The sequence below is a fragment of the Onychomys torridus genome, chromosome 11 (genome assembly GCF_903995425.1).
Source record: "Onychomys torridus chromosome 11, mOncTor1.1, whole genome shotgun sequence".
Taxonomy (NCBI): Eukaryota; Metazoa; Chordata; class Mammalia; order Rodentia; family Cricetidae; genus Onychomys; species Onychomys torridus.
In genome coordinates, this window is record NC_050453.1 from 86836170 (window position 1) to 86862115 (window position 25946).

General features: G+C 37.0%; 1 protein-coding gene across 2 annotated transcripts; it reads right to left on the reverse strand.

Moving 5' to 3' along the window:
• Positions 1–931: 931 nt before the first annotated feature.
• Positions 932–25946, reverse strand: Serpinb7 (serpin family B member 7). 2 transcript variants are annotated; one of them, XM_036201824.1, is made up of 7 exons: positions 25779–25946; positions 18000–18050; positions 17334–17450; positions 8405–8522; positions 4987–5129; positions 2804–2950; positions 932–1330 (listed from the first exon to the last, which is right to left on the reverse strand). In XM_036201824.1, exons 1-7 carry the CDS (start codon positions 25944–25946, stop codon positions 932–934), a joined length of 1143 nt encoding a protein of 380 aa, XP_036057717.1. The 2 variants fall into 2 exon arrangements, with proteins under 2 accessions (XP_036057717.1, XP_036057719.1); XM_036201826.1 differs by lacking the exon at positions 18000–18050.

Sequence of the window (25946 nt, forward strand, 5' to 3'; positions counted from 1 at the left end):
CACTCACATATAACTTTAAATTCTAGTACTCACAATTATTTCATTATTGTGTAGGTAAAAGTAATATTATGTGTCATAAATAAGCAACCTTGAGTCAGATTAGTCTTGTGTTGCAAAAGCATCCTTTTCCTTCACTGCTTCCTTCCATGGTCTAGAAAATAAAGAGCTGAAAGACTCAAAGTTGTTCAGAGTAGAACAGTCACACTGTGTAGGTGTTGTACATCTTTATTACGATAAATATGGAAAAATTCATAAACTTGAAAGCATATGAAATAATATGCTGTAAATAACAACATCCAACATTTAAAAAGTATTTAATATTTGAAAACTATGTACATATTAAGTCATATCAAGGAGAGCCAAAGGCTATAAATGTAAGGTTATTAAGGAAACATTTTGGTTGCTTATCAGTCTCAATTCTGCATTTTTGAGCCTCTGGATTATACAGTGATTGGAAGTCAACAAGTGTACTAAAGCAAATACTAGTGTCTTTTGGTCAGCAAGGACAAGTTATCTTTCATACTGATTTCTAGGAAACAAATGGGCTTACTTCTCAGATCACTGTATCATGAAGCAGGGATATCTCTGATACCTGAAGCATTTAAACAGAAGAGCCTCCAGGCAGCTTCTGCATTCTCCTTGCTAGTGGAGCAGAACCTATTTTCAGATGTACCTTGGAAATAATGGTAGTGGGGATTGTGGGTGGAAAGCCAATGGAATAGAACAGAGGGAGTAAATAGAAGTAGAAATGATGAAAGCAGAGGTTGAGACCATCAACCAGGTATTTGAAAAGAGTCAAATCACCAATATCATTTGCTGAGCATTGATAAAGTGAAGCAAAATAAAACAAAGTCATGCACTTCCAATTAAAATTCTATCCACTGAAGATGTTATTTGGTCCCTGCTACTATTGGGGAACCCAATGGGATTTTCAAGGGCAAGAAACTTTACCCATAAATAAGATGATACCATTCTTCCTGATGACAAACAGAAAGGGGTGATCAGCTCTGAACACTGTGGATTCAGGGAGCTGCTTTTCAACAATGTTATTTTCTGTGGCAGCAGTGGCCTCGGTGCCCTCCTCCGTGACCTCTATGAATGACTTGTGCATCAGCTTTGATACATAGAGACGGCCTCCAGAAGCAATTCCAGAGAGATCGGCTCTGGACTCATCAAAGATATCTTCCAACCCAAGGGATTTCAAATGGTGCCTCATTTCATAATTCTTCTCTATCTTGAACTGAGGAAGAAACACCTCCACATACTGAGATTTCATTTTCCTCCTACTGGTCCAGTTCATTAGATTCCGAAAGCTCAGCTTGCTTTCAATCTGTAGAGATTTTTTAAAAGTTTAGAAACATACTGTTTGAGAAAGGATGTAGAAATAGGAACTACAGTGACACATGGTTTTCTGTAATGACACTCTTCTGGGTTTTTATATTTAAGTACATGAATTAAATATGGAAGGAATCTCAAAGAGAAAATGAAAGAAAGAATAGTTCAAGTACTTTTAAATAAGTTGCCTGTTTAATTCATTGTGCCATGACAAACCATGACTTACGTGTGATATGTGATGTGTGATTTATGTGTGATGACATGTATGATCTCTGCCCACAGTGAAAAAGACAGAGGCAATATGAAATAATGGGTGGCAAAACAGAACCAAGAGGGATATGTACAGGGGCTCGGAAGGGGGTTAGAGGAAGGAAAAGGAAAGGGGAAATGGTGTAATTATACTATACTCTCAAAAGTTTCAAAAATAATTAAAATTTGTAAAAAGAAAAATATTTTAAAATGGAATTAGAGTTAATATTTCTGTGAAGTATTTTAAAGTTACTGTAATGAAATAGGAGTAGACATAAAAAAGAATATGGAAATGAGGGCTCATCAGAGGAAAACAAAGCTTAGTATTTCCCCATCATGAAAGACACAAGTATAAATGTTTGAATAGCTTAAAAAATAAACAAGTGGAGGCTGGAGAGTTGGCTCAGCACCCACACGTGGCTGACAACCGTCTATAACTCCAGTGCAGGGAATCTAATGCCTTCCTTCTTGCTCTAAGGACAACAGGCCTGTGTTTGTGCATAGACACGCACACAGGCAAAACACCCACAGACATAAAATAAAATTAAAAAATAAAATAATAAATAAACCTAGATGGCCTAAGGCAAAAGACCCAGGATCCCAGCTTTGGGGAATGGGATGAAGATCTCTCCCTTCCTTGTAGGGAAGCTTGGACTCACATCTCCTACCCAACACACAAGAACTCGAAGCTCAGAGGATAATGGGAGCTGCACCTGGGTGCAAAGCGAGCAGTCTTGACTGCACACCTGGAGTAAGGACTTCCCTCCAACATCATGGCTGCTTCAAACAGTTCACAAACAAAATTTGCCTGCTTTATAATGGGAAGGATTTTTCATAATTAGTAGAAATTCTACATATTGATACCTCTTAAATTCAGATGCTCTGGATTCTAAATAATTTTCAAATGCATCAAACTTATATTTTTATAAAATACCTGAATTTACATAGTCTAGTTTAGTTCATTAAAAATTTCTGTGTTTAAATAATCTAGTTCATAAATGATCTATAACTTCTTATTCTGAATTTAAGTTTTCTCCTTGATTCTAGCCTTCTGTAGTGTCAACTTCCTCACACTGTAACACATATGCACGCGCGCGCACACACAGACACACACACACACACACACACACACACACACACACACACACACACGAAAATAAAGTAACCAAGAGTATTCTGAGTACAATATTCCCTGTAGGAAAAGGAAATGTTAGCTTACCTGGGATAGGTCATTCATGGGCAGCATGATGTACATGCTTATGCCACCATGATATTGGAGCTCAAGAACCTGCATGGGTGGGTCCTGAATTGTAGACAAATTGAACCTCCGTTCTTGATGCATCATAGCAACTGCTTTGTCAGGACACTGGAAGTCAGATCACAAAGAGGTGTTTACAATCCCATATCATCACACTCATTGGCCAAATACACTTAAAAATATGGGTTTGGTCAATAGACGTTGGAGATTTTTCTGATATGTTGTAAGTGTTGGTTGTAAGATGCATTCATCTTAATTATAAAGGTTCAGTCCTTTAGTTGAAACATTTCTGCTAGGTAACTTTGGGTAAGGTACCTCACATTTCTACCTCCAGATCCTCATCTATCTGATAGAAATGGCAACAATCTCCCACTGCACTGGGTAGTGAGGATTCTGTGGGTTAATATAGCTACTAGGCAGAAAATTGCCTTATACTTCACATTTTAGCTGAAATGTCTCTATTAAATAATGAGTGATTATGAAATCTCAATAAATGAAGTGAATTTCTTAGCTTTGTTTCAGAAACAAAATACAGACTAGACTTATCAAAATCATGTAACTACAGAATGATGTCTTAGAAAAATTAAAAATTCCTGTAAAGTGATAGATTATATCTCATTAACCTAAGGAACATTTTAATTCTTATCTTGAAGATACCTTTCATGGATTTAGAAATACCACACAGGTGTAACAAGTTCTTTTTTATTTTGATATTAAAACAGACAAAATTGTGGACATTTCTGTAATACCCTTTTTTTAGGGCAAAATTTCCACATGGGAAGACAGTTAGTTCTGTGTCCTTGAACCAAAGGTCTCTCCTTCTAGTTTGTTCTTTTGTACTTCAGAAGGAACACACAGGGAACAACAAATAACACATGAACGAATACAAAGAAGTCAGAGCAGGCTTATTCCAAGTAGGGACTAGGAAGGATCAGCCACAGAATGTCGTTTCTGTATGGACAGCAAAAGGGTCACGTATCTCACAGGTATTTCACTAACTTTTGGGTTGTTTCTTATTTTTATTATGCATGTTCTACTGTTCCTTGTGGTGATATTTTATTTGTGCTGAAATGTGATATTTTATTTGTATGTTAATAAATAAAGTTTGCCTGTAGATCAGAGGTCAGGTGGTAGTGGCACATGGCACACGCCCTTAATCCCGATCACATGGCAAGCAGGGTCTCTGTGTGTTAAAAAAAAAAAAAAAAAAAAAAAAAAGACCCACATCCCTTTCCTTTAAAAAATTCCTCTTCTTTAACTAACTTTTAAACTATCAGCACCAACTGTGATATTAGCAATCAAGACTGCAGAGTCTATCCTGTTATAAAGCTGACACGAGGGTATGTGGACCAGCAGGAAAGCTTCTTAAAAAGGCTGTTATATGGTAATACATTCTTTAAATAGACTCCAAAGACAATCCAGTAGGCAGGAATGCTGCTTGTTGTGTCCTTATTATTAAAAGGGAGGCAACCCATATAATCTGTGAGGTGAAAAGTAGATGAAAGAAGTACAGAACACAATTTCACTTCAGAAACCTGACCACCTCAGCCACTGAAGCACTAACAAGACCTCTGGAATATGTTTTGCACTGCAAGTACAAGAGAGTCAAAGTCCAAGTTGTGTTTCACTACGATTTATTTTATTTTATTTTATTGTTGTCCGTGCACAATTTCCAAAGTATTTCTGTGTTCATCTCTTTCTGCCTCACAGAGACACTTAAACCAGGAGCTTCCTCCATCAGCTTTGACTTCCCATAAGGATTGGCCTGTAGGCACCAAAGGCAAGCCACTGCTGAGGATGATCAGTACTTCCATGTCTAAGATTATTGATGTATAAGGATGATTTCAGTCTGTTTTTGTTATATGTAACAAATAAAACTAAGACTTGAATTTAAATCTGCTCACCACTGTTTCTCTGCATTTAATATAAAGTACTGAGTGATTAAAACAAAATTTAGATATTTCTAACTTAATCACTTCAAGTTGTGGGGAGTCCAACAACATTTAGACTTGTCCAAGACAATAATGCCACTTAAAGCAAGAAAAGGATCTTACCACATTGGACAATATGAAGAAATCTGGGCAAATACCACAATTCTTTCAAAGGGTTAATTGGGGGAAAATCCCTTAACAATATGTACATACTGTGGGAGACCTGAAATGGCAGTTGAGGGTCTCACTCTTGGTGAAGGCGGATTTCCATTTGCCTTTGAAGTAAACAGCATTCACCAGCACCATGACAGCAGATGAGCTGAGGCTGCTTCCACTTAGCACCTTCTTGATTTTTCCTTTTGAAAATAAGTTGAGGGGAATAATGTTCATCTATACTGAAACAATTTTTAAGTATGCTCACATAGTGTTAATCGGCATGATTTCCCCAGATCATTATTATACTGACAATTATGAAAGTAGTAGTAACATATTAGTAAGGAAGATGCCTGGTGTTTTCTGAACCCTTTAAGGACAGTATTTGCTTAACCCTCATAAAGTCTTTATGAGATCTGTGCTGCTGTTGTTTGGTTTCCTGTTAAGGGAACTGAAGCACAAAGACATTAGATTATTAATACAGTTACTTAACAAGAAAGCAACTGCAGTCATCACTGTGGCCCTGGAGACCACAGCGCTGTGGACTCAGCCTCATACAGCTGTGAAATGGCCAATGCTGCAATGAAGAAATCAAGCCTTACAGAAGATACTCAAGCCAAGCCCAGGGAATTGCATTTCCAGAACAGAACAGAAACTCAGATATCAGAAAATATGATTGATAACTATACTGAAAGAATATGGCCACACAAACACCAGTTGAGATGAAAGTTTGAGAAGTTCCTTGTAATAAACTGATAAAACTGACTTTTTGATGTGGTTAAAGACCTCACAAGAAAAGGGAAACCTGAAGAGGTCCCCTGTTCTCAGCACTGCTTACAGAAAAACTTTCAAGTGACTCCAAAAATCACAATGAGATTTCTAAAATATCATTCTCAGAAGAATGAAACCCTGACAGCCAAAGCAGGACTCATTGGCCAACAATGACAGGGCAGTCTTGATGGATGGACTTCCCTGAAACACTATCAGCTGCAATTGCACTGGAAATGGTGACTCGTCATTTTAGACTCCTGACAGCATCAGATGTCACAACTATGTGATGAACAGAAACAACTCAGTGTTTCCCCAAAATAATCAATTGCTATTATTAATCAATCAATTGTTGATCAGCAAAACTATAAGACCAACATTTGTGGAAATCTTAAGATTAAGGTGCTTGGTCACTTTACCTAGAATAATAAACCAATTTATCTATTTATGACATAGTTTTAAACACAAAATTGGACCCAGTCATGCATGAGAGATAAAAATATATTACTGAAAGTAAAAATAAATGGGAATATCACTGAAGAAACAGAAAATTATGACAACATGACTCCTACCTGGCTTCCCAGGGCCACTGCATGGCATTGACCGGACCCTCTCAAACTGTGTCACTCCAAGTAGAATTTAATTCCATTCCATTAAAAAGGTTGATTCCTCCCAGTTCACATTAACGAGACTTTTGTTAGTTATATCCTTTATTCTAGGTGCTTAAATTGTAGCAATAAAAGCTGTAGTCCATGCCATCATGGACCTCCCTCATAAAAAGAATTCTTTGTCTATATAGTCATAATATTAGCTCTAATATCTGTTGGCTTTCTATGATTCATTGCCCAAGATTACCACATATTCACTGTGGATTTAGATGTAAACACTCAATTCTACTTATGCCAGCCACAACAATTATTGCTATTTTTCAACAGGAGTTAAATCACTTAGCTGGCTAGCCACATAATATGGAGGTAATATTAAATAATCTTCTGTAACTCAAATTGCTAAATGGTCTTTTAATTTTAGAAAACCCTGAAACCAGATATTGGGGTGAATGCTGAAAGATCAGAGAGACAAAGGAACACGACACCTCTTACCTCTAGGACTCCTCAGCCAAAAGGCTTTAGTTTCTGTCTCCTCAGGCCTTATATAACTTTCTCTGCCCACCCATATCATTTCTTGTCTCAACTTTCCTAGTGCTGGGATTAAAGGCATGTGAGTCCCAAATATTAGGATTAAAGGTGTATGCCAGCACTGTCTGACTCTGTTTCTCTCCTGGACTGAGTCAATCTCACGTAGTCCAGGGTGGCTTTGAACTCACAGAGATACAGACAGATCTCTGTCTCCTGAGTGCTAGGATTAAAGGTGTGTGCCACCACTGCCTGGCTTCTATGTTTAATCTAGTGGCTTGTTCTGTTTCCTGATCTTCAGGCAAGTTTATTACGTTACACCACAATCTTCTACAACTATAGCACAATAGCATCAAGAACCAAGATAGCCACTCTGGTATACAGTGTTGTAGCAATATAGAAGTATGGTGTGCTAAAAGAACACAGATTAGGAAACATTGAATAGGGCTATCTGCTTAAACTGCAAGAATTTAGGGAGCAGAAAGATGGTCCACAAAGCAGAGACTATTAAAAAATATAGGAATATGGAAAAGAAAAGTACATGTAAAGAAATATGCCCCATTAGAGTATATCAACTAGATTGGCATTGGAAAGGTGTGAAGTAAGACCCAGAATATAAGAAAGTTTGATTCTTTGTACAACTTTTGGATTATCCTGAATATGATAGAAAATAGTTAATTGGGTTTCAATGTAAAAGGAAGGACATAGTGATAAATGATCCAACTTGTCATTATAAAGTGTGACTATTGCATTATATAAAGAAAGTGGAAATAATACCTGGAATAATGGAGACAATTTGAAGTACTGAGCATAGTCTTTTTAGATCATAAGTATAGTTTATGCACTGGATGCATATATTTGCATGTAAAAAGAAGGATGAGAGATATGTAAGTGTTGCAAATGGGAGGGGTTAATCAAATGTTCTTGAATATTTTAGCACAGAATGCCACTCTGTTATTTCAAAACCAAGTTATGTCATTTCTTTTGATTGGTAAGTATTATAAGTGTTATCTTTGAGACTTATAATGGGCAGTAAGCAAAGACATGGTAATAATGTAATGGTGAATGAACAAAGGAAATGGAGAAATCATTTTCTTCTTCCAAGGAGTACTTATATGCTGCTAAATGGAGTGTGAGTCACATGGCTCATAGTTCTGATGTAAAGCAAAACACAAATACATAAATAATATTCACAGAACAAATCAGAACCCACTACTAGGTAATGGGTAATAATAGCTTTGGAATCAGTTGATTAGCAACACAAAAGATTAACAGATTTCTGTTTGTTTTGTGTTAGAGGAGAACTTTGTCAAGAATTCAGATTTTAGTTGTGAAAAGTAGCATAAAGAGTTGCAGTTCTCTGAAGGTACTGCCTTTGCCAAATATGTTATCTTGCTAAAGAGTATTTTAAAAATATTTAAATCAACCAAGCAAATAGTCTTAAATAACAGCAATCATTGCTTTGGATTAGGAAGGACTATATTTTATGTGCATAAAGTTCCCATCTTTCAAGTACACTGATCTTAATATTTACATACAACTGACAAACAATGTAGAAAATAAAGTATTTTACTTGCCATGTGTCTCATTTTCAATCCATTTATTAATTTTATATCTGGTTTCTTCTATATCATTTGTGAAGTCAACTCTGTCTACTTTGGCATTGTATAACTTTCCAGCACAGTCAATGTAATTCTGCAAATAAGAATATAAGTTTTGTATTTGTAAATTGCACAACCAAGTACAAAATAAATGTATTTTTAAGTTAATTCCAAACCTTTGAACAATGCCTCTTCCACTCTAATGCTCCTTATTGCCAGCAACTGGCCCACTGGTGTTCCAAGCATTACTTGCTGTCTCTCTTTGAGAGACATCCTTCCCAGGTCCCTCCTGTGACTCATAACAACGTCTTCACTTTCATTTTTCATTTTAAAGGAAAATGAGTGTCTGAACACCTAAGGTTTGAAATGAGGCAGGTACACAGATGATACTCTAGAGGAATTAAGAGGAATCTGGGGTGACAAGAGCACATACTGTGAAGAGGGAAAAAACAGAAACTAGGAAAATGAGGTGTAAAACCTTTCGGCTCTGTCCAGAGTTTGGGGCCTTCACTTATGTATGGTAAGTGGCCTTGAAAGGCTTTTAGCTGGAAGGGAGATAATGGGACATTGAAATACTTGTGATGAGAAGGCAGTGCTAAAGCCAAGGCAGTGAACTTTAACCATCATCTCCCAAAACAATCCAGACAAGGTAAAATCAATATTCAATATCAAGTTCACTACTAGCCTGTTTCTATAACTCTGATCATATTTTCTCATTTTGGGGGCAGTGGAAATGAAGAATTAATTTAAAAATTACACCTGTAGAGAGGACATTATGATAATTTCATACATATATTTAACATATAATTACCAAATCCTGGTTATAAGAACCACCATCTCTTCAAACATAATCACAAATATTATAACGCATTTTGTTTGCATTTGAGATTTTCCAATTCTTCCATAAGACACCAAATTCTCTGAAGCTGAGGCCATGCATGTTTTGTTTATTACCTTTCCTAGCACAAAACACACTGACTTCTACCTAATGAGGGTTCAAAAGCACTTATTTTTAATAAAAAGAGAATAGTTACCCAATTTACCAGTATTATAGAAATATAGCAAACACATACATAATTTTTTGGAACAAAAATTTTTGTATTTGTTAGAAAAATATTCAATACAACTTATATTGATCTATATTTACTAGCAATTATCTCAGTATATTTTATGGAACTTTCAGTACTAATGGTGAAGATTGACTAGCAATCTCTTGTCTATCTACAGGATGAGATTATCTGCTTATGGATCAGACTCTTCATTTATTATTCCACTTCCATCTGCCTGTCCATCCATTCATCTTCCCTTCTACCTATCCACTCACAAATACTAATTACAAGGATTAGTTTTAAAACCCTATCCACATTCAGAGAAGTTAATATCATAAACATAAGCTTTCAGAAAAAAAAAAAAAGGCTAAGAGAGGCAGGGGCTGGAGAACTGCATAGACGCTACTGTAGTCTCCCATTTCTAGGCAGCCCTGGAAGAGTTACAGGCTGTTAGATGTTTATCCATCTTTCTTTAAGTTCAATTAATGCATCAGACCAATCTCTTTTCAAGATTACCACATTTTTAAAAGAAAATATTAGTTGTCAGGACAAATTAATCTTTTTGTCTAGATCCCAAACTCTTCTACATCTATCATTATGAGCTAAAGGTGTTATATTTGTCTGTGGCACAAATCATTCCAGATTATTTTCTTTGTCTTGGAAACAGAAGCATCCCATCCCTTTCCCAGGAGAAACCTCCTATCACTAACCTCTTAGGTGATGGCTGACTTCATGTGTCAACATGACCAATTTTACTTAGCATATATCTGGGAGGGTGTGTGCAATTGAAGCATCAGACTGATGACAGAAGATGTCTACCCCATTGCAGATGGTCTCCTCCAACTAGCTCCCATGAGTGAAAGCACAAGTAGGAACAACCTAAGAGGGAATCATGCAGCTTACCTGCTGCAGCTGGGACGATGACAATTTGACCTTCGGTCTACAACTAAAACATGGGCTTATCTTTAGTCTGGACACCACTGACAACTTTTTACCTAGGGCCTCTAGGCCATCTGACTTGTCAATTGTAGCTTTTAGGACTTCTCTGCCTCCACAGTCAAGTGAGTCAAGTCCTTATAGAAAATCTCTCTGTAGACTGTTATTTCTATCCTCTAGAGAACCCTGGCTGAACAACTCACTAGAATGACATCCACATATTTGCTCCTTGTCTTTCCCAACTCCTCTGTCACATTCTTTCCAGAGACAGCAGAATTCCCACTTTTCCTATTATCCAAAAAAAAAATTAAGAAAATCTGGTCATAAACTTTCTTTTATTTTCTATCTATTTCCTTGATTAAGGTTTTATAGACTGTGGTAGTTTGAATAAGAATGGCACTCAGAGGCTCATATGTTGGAATTCTTAGTCATTAGGGAGTGGCACTACTTGGGAAGGGTTAGGAGCTGTGGCCTTGTTGAGGAAGTGTGGTTGCTAGGGCGGGCTTTGAGGTTTTAGAAGCCCAAGGTAGGCACAGTAACTATCTCTTCCTGCTTCCTTTGGATCTGGATGTAGAACTCCCAGCTTCTTCTCCAGCACCATGTCTACCTGCATGCCACCATGTTCCTTGTCATGATGACAATGGACTAGAACTCTGAAACTAAAACCTCTGAAACTGTAATCAAGCCCCCAACCAAATGTTTTCTCACTATAATTGCTTTGGTCATGGTGTCTCTTCACAAAAATGGAATACTAATACAGAGATCAAGGATAATACTTATTCCTAAATGTTACATTTGGTAACTATTTATAAATGGGACTTTTTTGAGGATTACTTTTCCAGATAGTTGTGGGTAGTGTTTAGGAATGGTACTTTTGGTATGTTAACTTTCAAAACCATAATTTTACTTATTGTGTTTAGGAGTTCTAATAGATTTTGTTGGAGCTTTTAGAGATAGATAGCTAGATGATAAATAGATAAATAGATAACATATATAATTGATAGATAATTAATAGATGATACATAGATTATACATTGATGATAGATAGATAGATAGATAGATAGATAGATAGATAGATAGATAGATAGAAGATAGAGGATTGATATATAGATATGATAGATCACTATCCTTTTGGACAGTTTATCTTCCGTTCTCATCTGAATATCTTTTATATCTTCTTCTCATTTAGACTTTTATTTCTGTATTTAATATGAAAATATAAGTGATGAGAGTGGCCATCATTGTCTTGTTACTGATTTCAGACAAAATTCTTTCAATTTTCTTTGAGTATATTTATTTTTGACAGTAATGTACATTCTATCTCTCCATAATTCACTCAGAATTCTTACTGTGCACATTTAGTTTTTGAATACTTTTTCTGCATATTTTGAGGTGAGCATATGTTTTTAACCCTTCATCTCATCTATGTGACATATTAGATTTGTTGATTTCCATGTACTGAACCATCTTTATTGAACCATCTTTATATCCCAGATCTAAATCCTACTTGCCATGGTAAATGATTCTTTTAATATGCTGCTGAATTTTATTTTCTAATAGTTTATTACAGAATTTTAAAGTCCATATTCTAAAGGACTCGGGCTTTAATTTTGCTTTTTATCAGGGTTCTTGGGCAGCATGGCAGAGCTGTTGTGCAGCATGGCAGAGCTGTTGTGCAGCATGGCGGTGCTGTTGTGCAGCATGGAGGTGCTGTTGTGCAGCATGGCGGTGCTGTTGTGCAGCATGGAGGTGCTGTTGTGCAGCATGGAGGTGCTGTTGTGCAGCATGGAGGTGCTGTTGTGCAGCATGGCGGTGCTGTTGTGCAGCATGGAGGTGCTGTTGTGCAGCATGGAGGTGCTGTTGTGCAGCATGGAGGTGCTGTTGTGCAGCATGGCGGTGCTGTTGTGCAGCATGGCGGTGCTGGCCTTCTAACAAGAGTTTGGAAGTGTTTACTCTTCAGGTTTTTTGTAAGACTTTCACCAAGATTGACAGTTCTGTAATTATCTGGTGACTTCAGGCTTCCTGAACTTTCCTTGGAAAAGTTTTTTATTTGCAAATCAATATTATTCACTGTAATTCTGTTCAAGTTTCCTGTTCTTTTGATTCAGCATTTATAAGTTGTGTGTTTCCAAACACTTTCTCACTTTTATAGTTTATCCCATTCTTTGGCACGTAACTGTTCATAAAGGGCGCAACATCGTTTGGATTACTGGGATGTTAGGAGTTCTCTCTTCTTCACTTGTGGTATCAAGTCTCGTTTTCTTACTGATCTTAGTTAAACATTTGTCAGATTTGCTTTTCACTTCCCCAAAAAGAAAATTCCTGATCTCAGCTCACAGTTGTTTGCAATTGTTCTTTTATCATATATTTAATTTCTATATGCTATATTATTCTTGTTTACCTCCTTCTATAAATGCTTAGTATGTTCATCTTTTTCTAATTTATTTAGATTTACTATCTGGTTTCAATTCTTTTCCTTTTTTAAAGTAGGTATTTGCTGCTACAAATTTATTTCTTAAATTATTTTTTGTAGCCCATAAGCTTTTGTGTATTTTTTTTTTTTGCTTTGTTTTGTTTCAACATATTTTTAACTTCTTTCTTTACTTCTTGGTTTGGGATGAAATGTTTGTTATGTCTGGAACTATTTCAGACTTGAACTTTCTTTTTACAATTTCACATGTATGTACAATGTGTTGTGACAATATTCACTTAATTACCCTGGTGTATCTCCTCCACTCTCTCTGAGCCCCATATCCTTCCCAATCTCTCCCTTCTTAGTTTCATTTTTGTCCTCCTGTTTTTTGAAATTAGGGTGACAAGTAGGAAGAAGACTTAATAGATCACATTTAGTGATGAAATATGAATGTTGGGGAAAACAAGGCCTCAAGGTTGACCTAATGCCTATTGGTACTGCTCATTACAAGACAGCAAAGAAGAAGAGAGCATCTAGAAGCATAAAGCTTGATGCTCACTTGAGGGATTACACTGTGCAAAGTTGAGCTTGGCAATGAGAGGAAGGATGATCCATCATACAGCTATAGAAAAAACACAAAGATTTGAAGGACTACATTGGGGGCATAGAAGCTACATGAATATACCACTTCTCTCTATAAAAAGATAGTAGTTTGAAAATAAATGCAATAAAATTAGAATCATCAACAACTTCAATTTCAAGGATCATTGAAAACAATGATATACAAGAAGATGAATATAAAGCAATCTGAAAGAATGAAAAATCAGAAAAAGCATCTATTTTAATAAAAAAAACATGGAAGGAGAAAGTTCTAGGAAGTGTATTAACTATTTGGAATAGATCACAAGTGAAGGCCTAGCTGAGGCAGGAGACTGTGGTGATGTAGTGGCCATTGGTATATTAACAACTGTACAGTTAAAGTCCTCTATAGTTATTATTTAGTAGACTTGGCACAATCACTGAGGAATTCTGCAGCAGTGATTTGGCTTTACAAGACTGCTTGGAGAAGATGATATTTTTTAAAGATTGGTAAAGTGAGTTATAACAATGAATACATTTGAGAAAGGGGAAAGGTCAAATGATAGAATACTTCAAGTGCTGAAGAATTGATGGAGGTGTTAAAAGAATAAGAAGCATGGAATTCTGTAATCAGAAGATAGCAACCTGATATTGTAAATTTCAGAAGGAAACTAGCTTTGCATGTTCTTGAGTTTCAAGTATGATTTGGTGATTAAATTACTAAAACAGCATCAGGAGAAGGTTGAGAACCTATACAGAGACATATGGGAAGATCATCCACTGGGGTCGAAGGTTCCAATCCACAGTAACACTGAAGATATCCAAATCATAGCATAACTGGGGGAATGTGGAATGTCATTTACAGAAATCTGACCTAAGACATAGGAAAAAATATTCGGAAAGCAAAGAATCAGAGTAATGATTTGATATTTTAAAATTCCATATACTTTACACAGATAATTTATTATTTATTACCAGATAAATATTTTATCCATATTCAAATGTCAATAAAAAGAATATTAATAAAACAAAAATTTAGAAATTATCTAGCTTTGAGCTGATAATTAAATTTGTTATTTTTAAATTCAAAAATATTTTTCAGAATCACTAACTGTGGGGCTGGATTAATGGCTCAGTGTTCAAGAGTTAATGCTCTTCCAGAGAACCCAAGTTCAGTTCCTAACACTCATGGTGAGTGGACCATAACCCTTAACAACAGCTCTAGGGAATTCCATGATCTCTTCTGGCCTCCTTGGGCAATTGCACTCATGTGCACATATCTCCAGAAAGACCCACATGTAGAGACATCATTAAAAAGAAAAGAGAAAGTAAGAATAACCAACTAGGATTATAGATGTTTGAGAGGACAAATAATACCAACGTTGCTTGATAAAACCTCAAGAATTCATATTACTTTGTATTTACCCAAAATTATACATAATATGTGTAATATATATATGTATATATGATGGTTAAGTCACTTGAGTTGACAATGCTCCCAACAAAAACTATGAACTAACAAAAATCCCAGTACCAGGCATGAGAAACCACAACAGTCCAAGTGACTCCTAAAATAATATAAAATATTGATGTAGTCCTTGCTTGTCTTTCAGGGGTTGAGGGTTGTGTTGCTATTGCTGAAGACACCCCAAACTTAGAACACAGGGCTCAGATGATTTGAGCTAGATCAGAATGGAAAACCTCTTTCCTACAATCTAACCTTCATCAATCCAGAAAATACTATGCAAGTTGCCAAAGGAAGAGGAAAAAATTAAACAGTCTAACAAGGGTGCAACAACTATGAGCAAAGCTAGTGACCAGCAAGACAACAAAGGTACAATATGTGGTACTCATATAGCAAAGAGCTTCCTAATTAGACTTAATTACCCCTCAGCAGGAGTGAAATCATGCCCAGTAGTAAAAACCTAGCCAGCTTCCCAGGGCTAGTGAGTTCATGGACATTAGAAAAGAATCTATTACCACCGCTTTGCTAGACCAGCATAATTCCAAACAACATTGTCAACATTATCCTTATACCCACAATAAGTGTAACTACCAGCCCTCAGCAAAATAATTCCAAAATACATTATAAATATTATTCTTATACCCACAATAAGTATAACTACCAACTATCATCAAAGAAGCTTTTCTTTACAGCAAATGAAGATCATCACAGAAACAACTGGATTAATACAGAGTTCAATAGATCATGGAAGTCCTGGCCCAAGAGAAACATCTATGTAACAGCTCCTGTATCTATGACTTAGGGAACATTTAGAAAGAGTGGGTGGAAAGACCATAAGAGCCAGAATGCCAAGAAGTATTTTGTGAAATAGGCTCTTTTAGACATGACTACATAAAAATATTGGAACAATGGCAAAATTAATGTGTATGTTAACTTGTAAAGGGAAAAATTCTAGGGGTCTTAACCTTAGACAAAGAACTATAGGTGATTAATGGCTTCTGAGAGGAAGAAAATGAGTCTCTCCCACAGATTATCCCCTTTATTGGTTGTCCAATGCAAAGAGGTCAGCCCTGAAACCATATACACAGAAACAACATACATGTATATGTGTACCTATGTAGCTATAGTAATCAGAGAAAGAGGCTATAAACTTGAGAGTGGGGAAGATGTAAGAGGGGCTGGAGGGAGGGGACCTGGGAGGGGTCCAGTGGAGGAAATTGAGGGAGGAATGTGACATAATTATATTTTGATTAAAAAGAGTTATCTCTCTGTTTTCCATGTTCTTGATCAAATCTTGCCTTTACTGTGCTTCTTGTACTTCTTACTGCACTGTGTTTTCATTCCATGAGTGTCAGGAAAAGGAAGAACATGAGGATCTGCTCTGTATATAATAGCATAGTAGACAAACCAACTTCAAGTTTAATGATTTAACATTCTCTTAGGATAAGTTAGCAATCTGTGTGAGAACAGGAAAATTAAATACGACACACATAGAATGTTCCTCTTAAAAGCTCATAGAAAACTCTACAGATGGTGGCAAGACAGAAAGTGGCCTCATATTTCCTCTTTGGCAGGAACCAAAGGATCTGGGAGTGTGGTGCTGGGAGGGCAAAGAATCTGAGTGGGTGACCACTGGAGGGAACAGGAATGATTGGGTGGATCACAGAGAGTTGGCAAAGATGCAGGTGACTAACCTGGTGATGTCGCTAACAGGGTTTTATGGACGATTGTTTGAGGAGTGGATCAGTAAAGGGGATAAAGTCCCAGAGAGATACAGGCACATGGTTGCCCAATAGTCCTAACCAAGTGGCCAGCTTCTTGTAGTCACTCAATGAAGGTTTCAAAGTGCCATAAGTGCTCTAGCTTAGAGAGTACAGTCTGGACCTCTTGGCCTTCAGTAGGCAGGATGCTGTGATGGTGCGTTGATTACCAATGTCATTCAGAAATATTAGTCAACTGACCTATTTCTAACTCTTATTGAGTCTGAGCTTCTCCTCTGTCCAGTCTGTAAAGGTTGCCTCATCTGGCTACACCTTCTTGGGAAGAACTCTTGTATAGTCTCATTGAGAACAAACAACTAGAGGGAAAAATGAGGAGCATAGCTGACTCACTGGGAATAACGCATTGTCTCAATAGACCTGCACTCAAAGAAAGCAGTGGTTTGTCTCCGAGGCCATGGACTCCCCCATAGATCCCCCATAGCACTTCCTGTGACCACTCAGCATCACTGCTACTGCCAATGGCCTCTACATCTGAAGTCCATCAGTTGGACCACCCTGAGTATGTGGATACACTATGTCAAAAGGTAATATTTTGAAGACCACAATAGCAGCAAAAAAATAAAATAAAATAACCTTTTTTTCTTGTCTCATAGGAAGGTAGAAGGCATTATTCATATAGTAGATGGAACAAGATTCAGGTCTAGAGTGGATGCAACCTTCTGAGATAAGCAGTTTTACCCACCTTATGAAAGTCAAACACTTTTTCTGCAAAAAGTCCGTTGGCAATGCTGAGTTCATAATCCTTATGAGCTGAGTTTATGTCAGCAAGAACGCTTTTCAACTGATGCTGCAGTCCTGGCTGCTACCAAACAGAGGGACAGAAATTTAATTTCATATGGCAAAGGTGCATAATATCACTTACACATGAAATAAATCACGTGTATTATTCTATGTAAGAATGGGAAAATATTGCTAAAGAAGCAGCAAGCAAAACTTTGCACATCTCAGTGCCTTTCTCCTTCCTCATCGGCGATCAAACTGAAAAATTTAGTGCAATAAAGTTATCAATAAGAAACTATCAATTACCTTAAGATCTGTATTAGTTAATTAACTAATGATTGACTCTATTAATTTATTAATTAAATAAATTAATTTGCCAATGTCACTTAACTGTAAAGGACAGAAGATAAAGGCTGATCATCAATATTTTACTACAACCTGGTAAACAAAAAATGGTAATATAATAATTAAATTATCAAAATTATATTTATTTTATTTGAAATTTGAGAGTTTGAAATGGATTTCTTTGTTTTAATGAGATAGAAAGCACTAAAACATATTCAAAAGATAGGGTTTTTCTTCAATTTAATTTCTAATTGGCTTTTTTTAAGGATCATGTCCTCTTTACCTGGTTGTTAGAAGAGTCTCCTTGTCTTGATGGGGTATTAAAGTAAAGTGCCTGCAAACATGATACAAAATATTGTCAGAATTAGGACATGTGGAGGGATCAGTTAGCAAGAGGTTTTGAAATAAAAACTTATTTCCAAAAATGCTCATCAGGTGTCCCTTCAATTTCACCAGTGTCTGAATGCTTCCTCTTCTCATGACTCCAAATGAATGTCAATGACTGAGACAGAGAAATGGCTTCTAGTTTTCATCTTTATTGCATTTCCTTCCTGCTCCACACACTAACTTACTTAGGGATTTATATTAATTCAGTAAATAATACAGTGATGTTTCCTACAAATATGTTCAATGGCATTCAGTACAAATGGGCATTGCCATATTTTGTCTTAAAAGTTCCCAGAGTTCATATGTTGCAGTCTTAATCTCCAGTGTTTTGATCTGAGGCAGAAATTTTGAAAGGGGTTGAAGTATTAGAGAGCTGACATTCCTCAGTGGTGTACCTAGTTCTGGATTCCTGATTTTGTGGATTCTTAGGAAAGGAAATTGTTGCAAGAGACAGCTTTCTCAATTTGGTCTCTTGCTGCAGTGAGGTGAGTGACAGCCAAGCAACTATGGGTGGAAACCTCTAAAACTGTGGGCCTAAATATGCCCTACTTCTTAAAGGTCATTTTTTAATGGTGTTTTGTCACAGCAACAGAAAGTTACTACCACAGGTGCACAGAGTGAAATTCAATAGTTTTCAATGCATTACACTGAAGAACCCCAGTGCTCACTACAAGAATCGCACAATACAAAATACGCTTTTTTGGGACCCGTGGAACACCTAAGCCTTACTTTGGAATAGCATGGACGCTCACTGGAGCATTTGGGTCAGTACTCATTAGGTCACAATTCATGAGTTTGTGTAATATTTCTTTAAATCAGGCCTACAAGGTTCTGGCTTCCCTCCCCTTTTTTAAAACAGATTTGGGAATCATGAAATCCATTAGCCTTTTTCTATTAACTGTAATTTCTGTTTGTCTTCAAATTTCACTTTATAAAGTAATATTAAATTTTACTTTAATTTGCCATGTCCCCAAAGTGTCATCACCAATTGAACATTGAATCATTCCTTCCCCTCATCATTTTCTGCTCCCTGTCTTATGAGATTCTCAACATATAGACTTTCCCCCCAATTCTCAAGCTATTAGTATTACTAAACTTAAAATTACTTGAATATATGCCTTGTTTTACCTAATAAGTTTCTCTTCAGTGCAGAAACCCAGATTTGGGCTCACATTTTTTCTATTCTTCATAGCTACATGCTCTCTTGCACCATGCATGTACTACAAAGATTTATTTCAGGTATTCATTTATGTTGACCAAGTTTAATAATGTATTTTATATCAAATATGATTCTGATTTGATAAAGAACATTTTTGACGGATAGAGGTTTTCTGTGACAGTACACATGTGGCTGTGACTGCTTCATCTACACAGCTTGTATAAAGCCCCTCACTGTACTGCCCCCATTCTCCTCACAGCTTGCCTTCTGGGTTGTCATGGAATCTTGCCTAGGACACATTTTGGTAGCTTCTGGCAGAAGAAGGAGAGTCTCAGACTTTCTCCCTATAACTCAAAAGTATGTCTATAGAATTTTATAAATTCTTATATGTCTCAAGTTTGGAAATTATAATATCAAGTGGATTTATTTGGAATAAAACTATGTTGAACTTATAATTGAACAAAACTGGAAAGATTAATGTCTTCTGCCCAGTTAAAAGTTTGTTATGGTGGCAAGTTTTAAAAACCACTGTAGATTACAATGTACTTTTGGTCATCTATAATTCCTCACAAAGAGAAATTGGTTTCAATGGTGAGTAATCATACATCATGTGTTTAGTTGTAAAGGATTCTCAGTGTTTATTAACACTGTGGGGCCTGTGAGCCACGGATCCTTGGACAATTCTCATTCAGTAGCTAGTTCTTAGGGCTTTCTTGTCCTAAATCTGTAGGTTTGATAAGCTGCTATGGTGAGGGCTTAACTCCCAAGGGATAGACCATAGAAGTCCATCAGAAAATGTTTGTCGGGCTGGAGAGATGACTCAGAGGATAAGAGCACTGACTGCTCTTCCAGAGGTCCTGAGTTCAATTCCCAGCACCCACATGGTAGCTCATAACCATCTCTAATGAGATCTGGTGCCCTCTTCTGGCCTGCAGTCATAGATGCTGTATACATAATAAATAAATAAATCTTAAAAAAAAAAAGAAAGAAAGAAAGAAAATGTTTGTCTCCACTGGTGCTAAGTAGAAAGGATCTAGTAAACAAAAGCAACACAAGTTACTGAAATGATGAATATGTTAGTCTGATAATCTTTCTATAATTTACACATAGGTATACATTGCATTGTATGTATACACACACACACACACACACACACACACACATATATATATATGACTATTGTTCCTTGGTAAAATTTTTACTTTAAAGTTGAATTATTATTATTATTAATTACCTTACCAAAGAGCAATCCTGATGAGATAAAATACTAAACTGAGACTTGCTTTCTGTGTTTATTTGTCAGCTCACAAGACAGGGAGAGCTGTAGTGTTGTGTTGAGTAAGATACAGACTGCTCACTGGGATATGTACCATGAATGGAAAGTGGAGTTAACTTCAGTGAACGCAAGATGAAGGAAGTTTTAAACTATTTTTGTACATTCTAGAAAAACATCTTAATAATTAGCTATTCAACTTATATAAATATTGAAAGTAATAAAAAAAAACCTGAAAAATATATTTATTCAAGTAGGGAGCAGGGATAGCATTAATTATCTAGGCATTCTTACATGAAATTAAGAAACAGCCACTGACTATCTAAGAAACATCAAATCTGAAAGTCAATCATAATTTGAGGATTAGATTTCTTTTCTTTCCCAGTGTGGCTCTCACGGACCTTTTTAACAATTGCTACTATACCAAGTCTTTATAGCTTCAGGTCTAGACATCCCAAATGCAAAATATTCCCTCTCCTCGGAAGTGGGACAATGTCCTGCTCACATGGTAACTGGTTATGGGACTGTGGATGGACAGCACAGAAGCAGCTTTGGACTCATTTTGCTTCTACTCCTTCAATAGCTAATATGAACGTTAGATAACAGCTAGGCCAGGGTGGATCAGTCCTACAGACTCTGCTCATGACTTCTGGACTCTTGATTGTGTTTCCATAAGAATCAACAACAAAAGTCCATGTTTCTCAGGCTGGGGGGGGGGGGGCTATTCCGAAGCTGGAGAGGGAAATTTAACTAAAACAGCCAGTGTTAGTCAGTGTCTCCCAGAAGCTTTCATCATCAGACTCTTAATTTACCTACTGACTAGGTGAAAGTGGAACATCTCAGAAATAAGTATAAAGCCTTAGAAAGACTCTAGCAACTTTCATTGTAATAGGCTATAGACAATTGGAACCTGCTCTTAATCTGGAATGGTAATGTGAGATATGTTGTAGATAGAGCAAAATCAACAAATCAGGTTTGATATACAGATCAATAGCTATTTCAAGTTTACAAGTTTGCAGACACCAAGATGGCAGCTTCATAATACATATTAACACTGTTTTCTCTCCAGAGCTGTGCTGGGAAGATGAACAGCATCAGACTCCCTTTCTCATTCAGACTTGGCCAAACACATGAATTTTCAGTGACATAGAAAATACAATAGTTGCCTGTTACAACTGGTGGGGAAAGTGAATTTAAAGACAGAATGTGCCAGGGTACTCTAGACCTTTAAAATACAACCTGCCTGTTTTCAGTAGACTTTCTGTACCGTGGAATGGTTTGTTTTCACTACTTCTAAGGAGGAAACAAAAGCATGAATCATAACTTACTAAAGCGGTTTCAGTATTAATGTTTCACCCTTACAACTTCGTGCCATTGGTGTGGGAGTAACAGTCAAGTGCTGGTCATCTCAGGTTAAAGAGAGAGACAGAACCAGAATCCAGTTTGTGTCTACTGACCTTGAACTTGAGGGATCCATTTGGATTTTTTTTTTCTAAAAGGAGAAGTCTGAGGCTGGAAGGGGTAGCTCTCTGCTCTTCCAAACAGTCAAGGAAGGAGTTTAACCATCAGGTGTGAAGGATGAACCAAGAGTGACATTTGGTGATAATATGATGCTTCTTTGAGAACACTGCAAATGGTTTCTTAGACTTATGTAAGTATAAATTGTAAAATATCATTTGATTCATTTGTGCTCTTTAGAGCTTTAGATGGTTTTACAATCATTACTTGTAAAAAGATGCTAATCAATAATGTGAAGCATATATATATATATATATATATATATATATATATATATATATATATATATATATATATATATATATATATATCCCTTAAACCCGTGTGAGTAGACTGTTATTTGAAAATATGCAAGTGTTAGAAAAATATAAAATTCCATGGTGAAATGTCAGGACTCAAATTGCTACTAATAAACTTATGACATGAAGCTAAATTATAAAAAATTATAAATATTCAGAAGATATTCCTCTTAATTTTTTAAATAGACTTTTAGCAGTTGACTGTGTTTAATGTGATTATTTGCATTTTTGCACTAGTGGTTGATCTGGCAGACATAGTTAGCATGTGGAAACCTGGAGCACTGTGATTCTGACTGGGTACCCAGCCTTTTTATCTGAACATAGGAATTTGTTGGTTCAACAGGATTTCTACCCTGGATATAGGGGCAAAATGATAAATAAAGAGAAATATTGAATTTTCAAAGTCTTTATCATAAGTATATTTCTTCAGTTTTCCATCAGAATCATTGTTTTCCCACCTGAAATACTAGTTTATGCTGCCATGGCCTCTTGTAAACATGAGGGAAATCAGAGATTCTTTTTATTTGTAATAACTAGTTACTGAGTTAATTTGGCTAGGACTGAAAATTCTGCCTTGTGAGTTTCTGGATCCCTGGATTGAGCTTTAGATAAAGAGGGAATGGTGAATATAGTTTCCCTCAGCTCCCATCTGAGTACTCACACCAATCAAGAAACGGCCATTTTTCTTACATGGTATAGAGTAGAATATATACTACAATGACTATTTTAAATGCTTTTGGGAAACCTCAACTGAGCTTAGAAAACACAATTTATAAATAATATTATAACCCAAATTCATGGGTTAAGTAGATACAAATCTGGCATAATAGATATTAACGTGACTTGTGAAAGGAAAAAGCAACATCAGGCAAAGGGGAAGAGAAATGTCTGCCCTTCTGTGTTGGGATAGATAGAAAAGGTCAACAAGATCAGAGCTAAGTGAAAAGCATGAGGCAAGATACACGACTCTGTAAATAATTCTGCCTTTCTGTCTTTCTCATAGAATGGCAGCAGCCTTCAGAACATTTAAACCACAAAACCTCAAGTGTGCTGATTCTTGACAGTCCTGTAAAAAGCCTGGCCTCGTTAAAATGCAGCAGAGCCCTCCCATGAGCCAAGAATGTCAATCTCAACAGTGTGTCAGAAAGCAAAGAAGTTTTGGGGTTTGGGGAAAATATTGCCTGACACTACAGGTTTAACTAAAGGTGTTTCTGTTGTAACAGACAGCAGCAATGCTGGGCTAGGGAGATGATTCACTGGATAAGGTACTTGCCACACAAACAGGAGAACTTGAATGTAAATTCCCAGAACCCATGTAAAACTGGGGTGGAGAGACTTCCTAGTCTATAAAGCCAGCACTTCTCCAGCATGCTGGGAAGTGGAGGCAGGAGAATCTGAGGAAGCTCAGCCAGTTGACCTAGCATGATATGGTGGGAATAAGCAAGAGACAACTCAAAGAAGTGGGAAGCAAGGACCAGTACCTCAAGTTATCTTCTGACCTCCAAATGCACAACATGGCTCATGTGAACCAGCATTGCATACATGAACACACGTAAGACAAAGATTTCAAAAAAAATGTTAAATAAAATAATAAAAGTGAACAAAACCAAACTGTAATACTTTGAGCATTGAAAGAATAATGATCAGCCGGGTGGTAGTGGAGCATGCCTTTAATCCCAGCACTCGGGAGGCAGAGGCAGGCGGATCTCTGTGAGTTTGAGGCCAGCCTGGGCTACCAAGTGAGTTCCAGGAAAGGCGCAAAGCTACACAGGGAAACCCTGTCTCGAAAAACCAAAAAAATAAAGAAAGAAAGAAAGAAAGAAAGAAAGAAAGAAAGAAAGAAAGAAAGAAAGGAAGGAAGGAAGGAAGGAAGGAAGGAAGGAAAGAAAGAAAGAAAGAAAGAAAGAAAGAAAGAAAGAAAGAAAGAAAGAAAGAAAGAAAAAGAAAGAAGAATAATGACCATTGGTTGTTTGGCAGCACTTTTCAGAGACACAGACAAGGAAGTTATAAATTGTAACTCCGTTGATTGAACCTGAGCTTCCCTGAAATGTAAACACGTGATCCATAGTGCTAATGGGAATATGCTGTAAGAGAGGCTAACTAACTGGGGCAGGACTGAATCAGCATGCCACAAAGCACTAAAACTTGACACGAATAAACCATAAATGGCTTTAGGACTGTCGTTGATGTTTTCATCTCGTTTATTGTGGGATGGGATGACAGCAGCAGCTATAGAAAGTAATGTATGAGAGTGAACAATAAGGCTATGGATATCAGTGAGAAGACTCCAGCAAGACAGTGGCTTTTTCGATTCACCAGGACACAGTTGAGAAACTTTACTTTACAAGGCCATACAGAGTTTGAATCACAGGCCTGACATACATCACCACCCAGTTGGCATTGTAATCTCACCATAATATCAAGATAATAATGCCACTTCTACATGTCATTGAGAGTACCAAATAAAATTCTATTTTTGGGGATTGTCCCAGATGTTGTATTTGATGATGTCATCAATGAGTAGTTGGGTAATTGACACTGCTGTCACTTTGTGTGGCTCTCTGTGAACTTGGCTGTAAATTTGTCTGTCTCCTAATGAACTGCCAGTACTTCACTAGCTGCCCACTAGCATCAGACTCATTGAGTTACACTTGCAAGATAAGATAAGAATCATTGCAGTTTAAATGGCATATGCAAACAATCTTCAACAGCACTGAATTAAAACAATAGGTACAAATGGGATCAGAAAGGGGTGGCTTCTGGGACTGTGGAAACAGCTGGACTTGGCATGGCAGCTGCTGTTGAGTGGCTGAACTTCTACAATGATTCCCTAGGAGATAGGAAGTAAACCTTGACCACTGTGCTTCAGAGCTATACAAGGATTTATTAATAAGCACTTTCTGAAGGTAGTAAAGAAGGTGGTGGTTACAAACACTGTTTAGGCAGCCTCCTATTATCTGGTATATATGACTGTCATTTGTGTCCAGGTAACCAGTGTTTAAACTAGGACATCAGACTGTGGTTGAATACCTGTCAAGCGAGTATAAAGGTTCCATATCCAGCACCACAAACAAAACAAAACTGGGATGCTCTGTCAAGTTCGATGGTACCTCAATGTACTCATCCAGTGGCGCTCAAACATTAGAGAGCTTGCTAAAACATCAGATAGCTGGCCCACGCCCACACTTAGAGTTTCTGATTCAGCCTAAGAATTTACATTCTCAACAAGTTGTCCAGGTGATGCTGCTGCTACTATCAAAGTAAAGGACTTTCAGAAGCAGTGTTAAGTAAAAGCATCCAAGATCTATTTCTTCTTCTTCCCAACTGAAAACCAAGGCCTGGGGGTGAAGCCCTGTGTTTAACATGAACTATTCTCTTGGAGAAGACAGTTTACTTCTACAAATGATTGGAAAATCCAACACTGACCTTGTCAATTTGACGTGCACAGTCACCTCGAGCACCCAGACGGATTAGGGTCAGGGCAGTGAAGATGCTCAGGGAAGAGAAGAATACATTTCCATTTCCTTGACTGCTATCCATCTCTCTGAATAAGTCGAAGCCAAATTCTGCATTTGCTGCAGCAAGGGAGGCCAT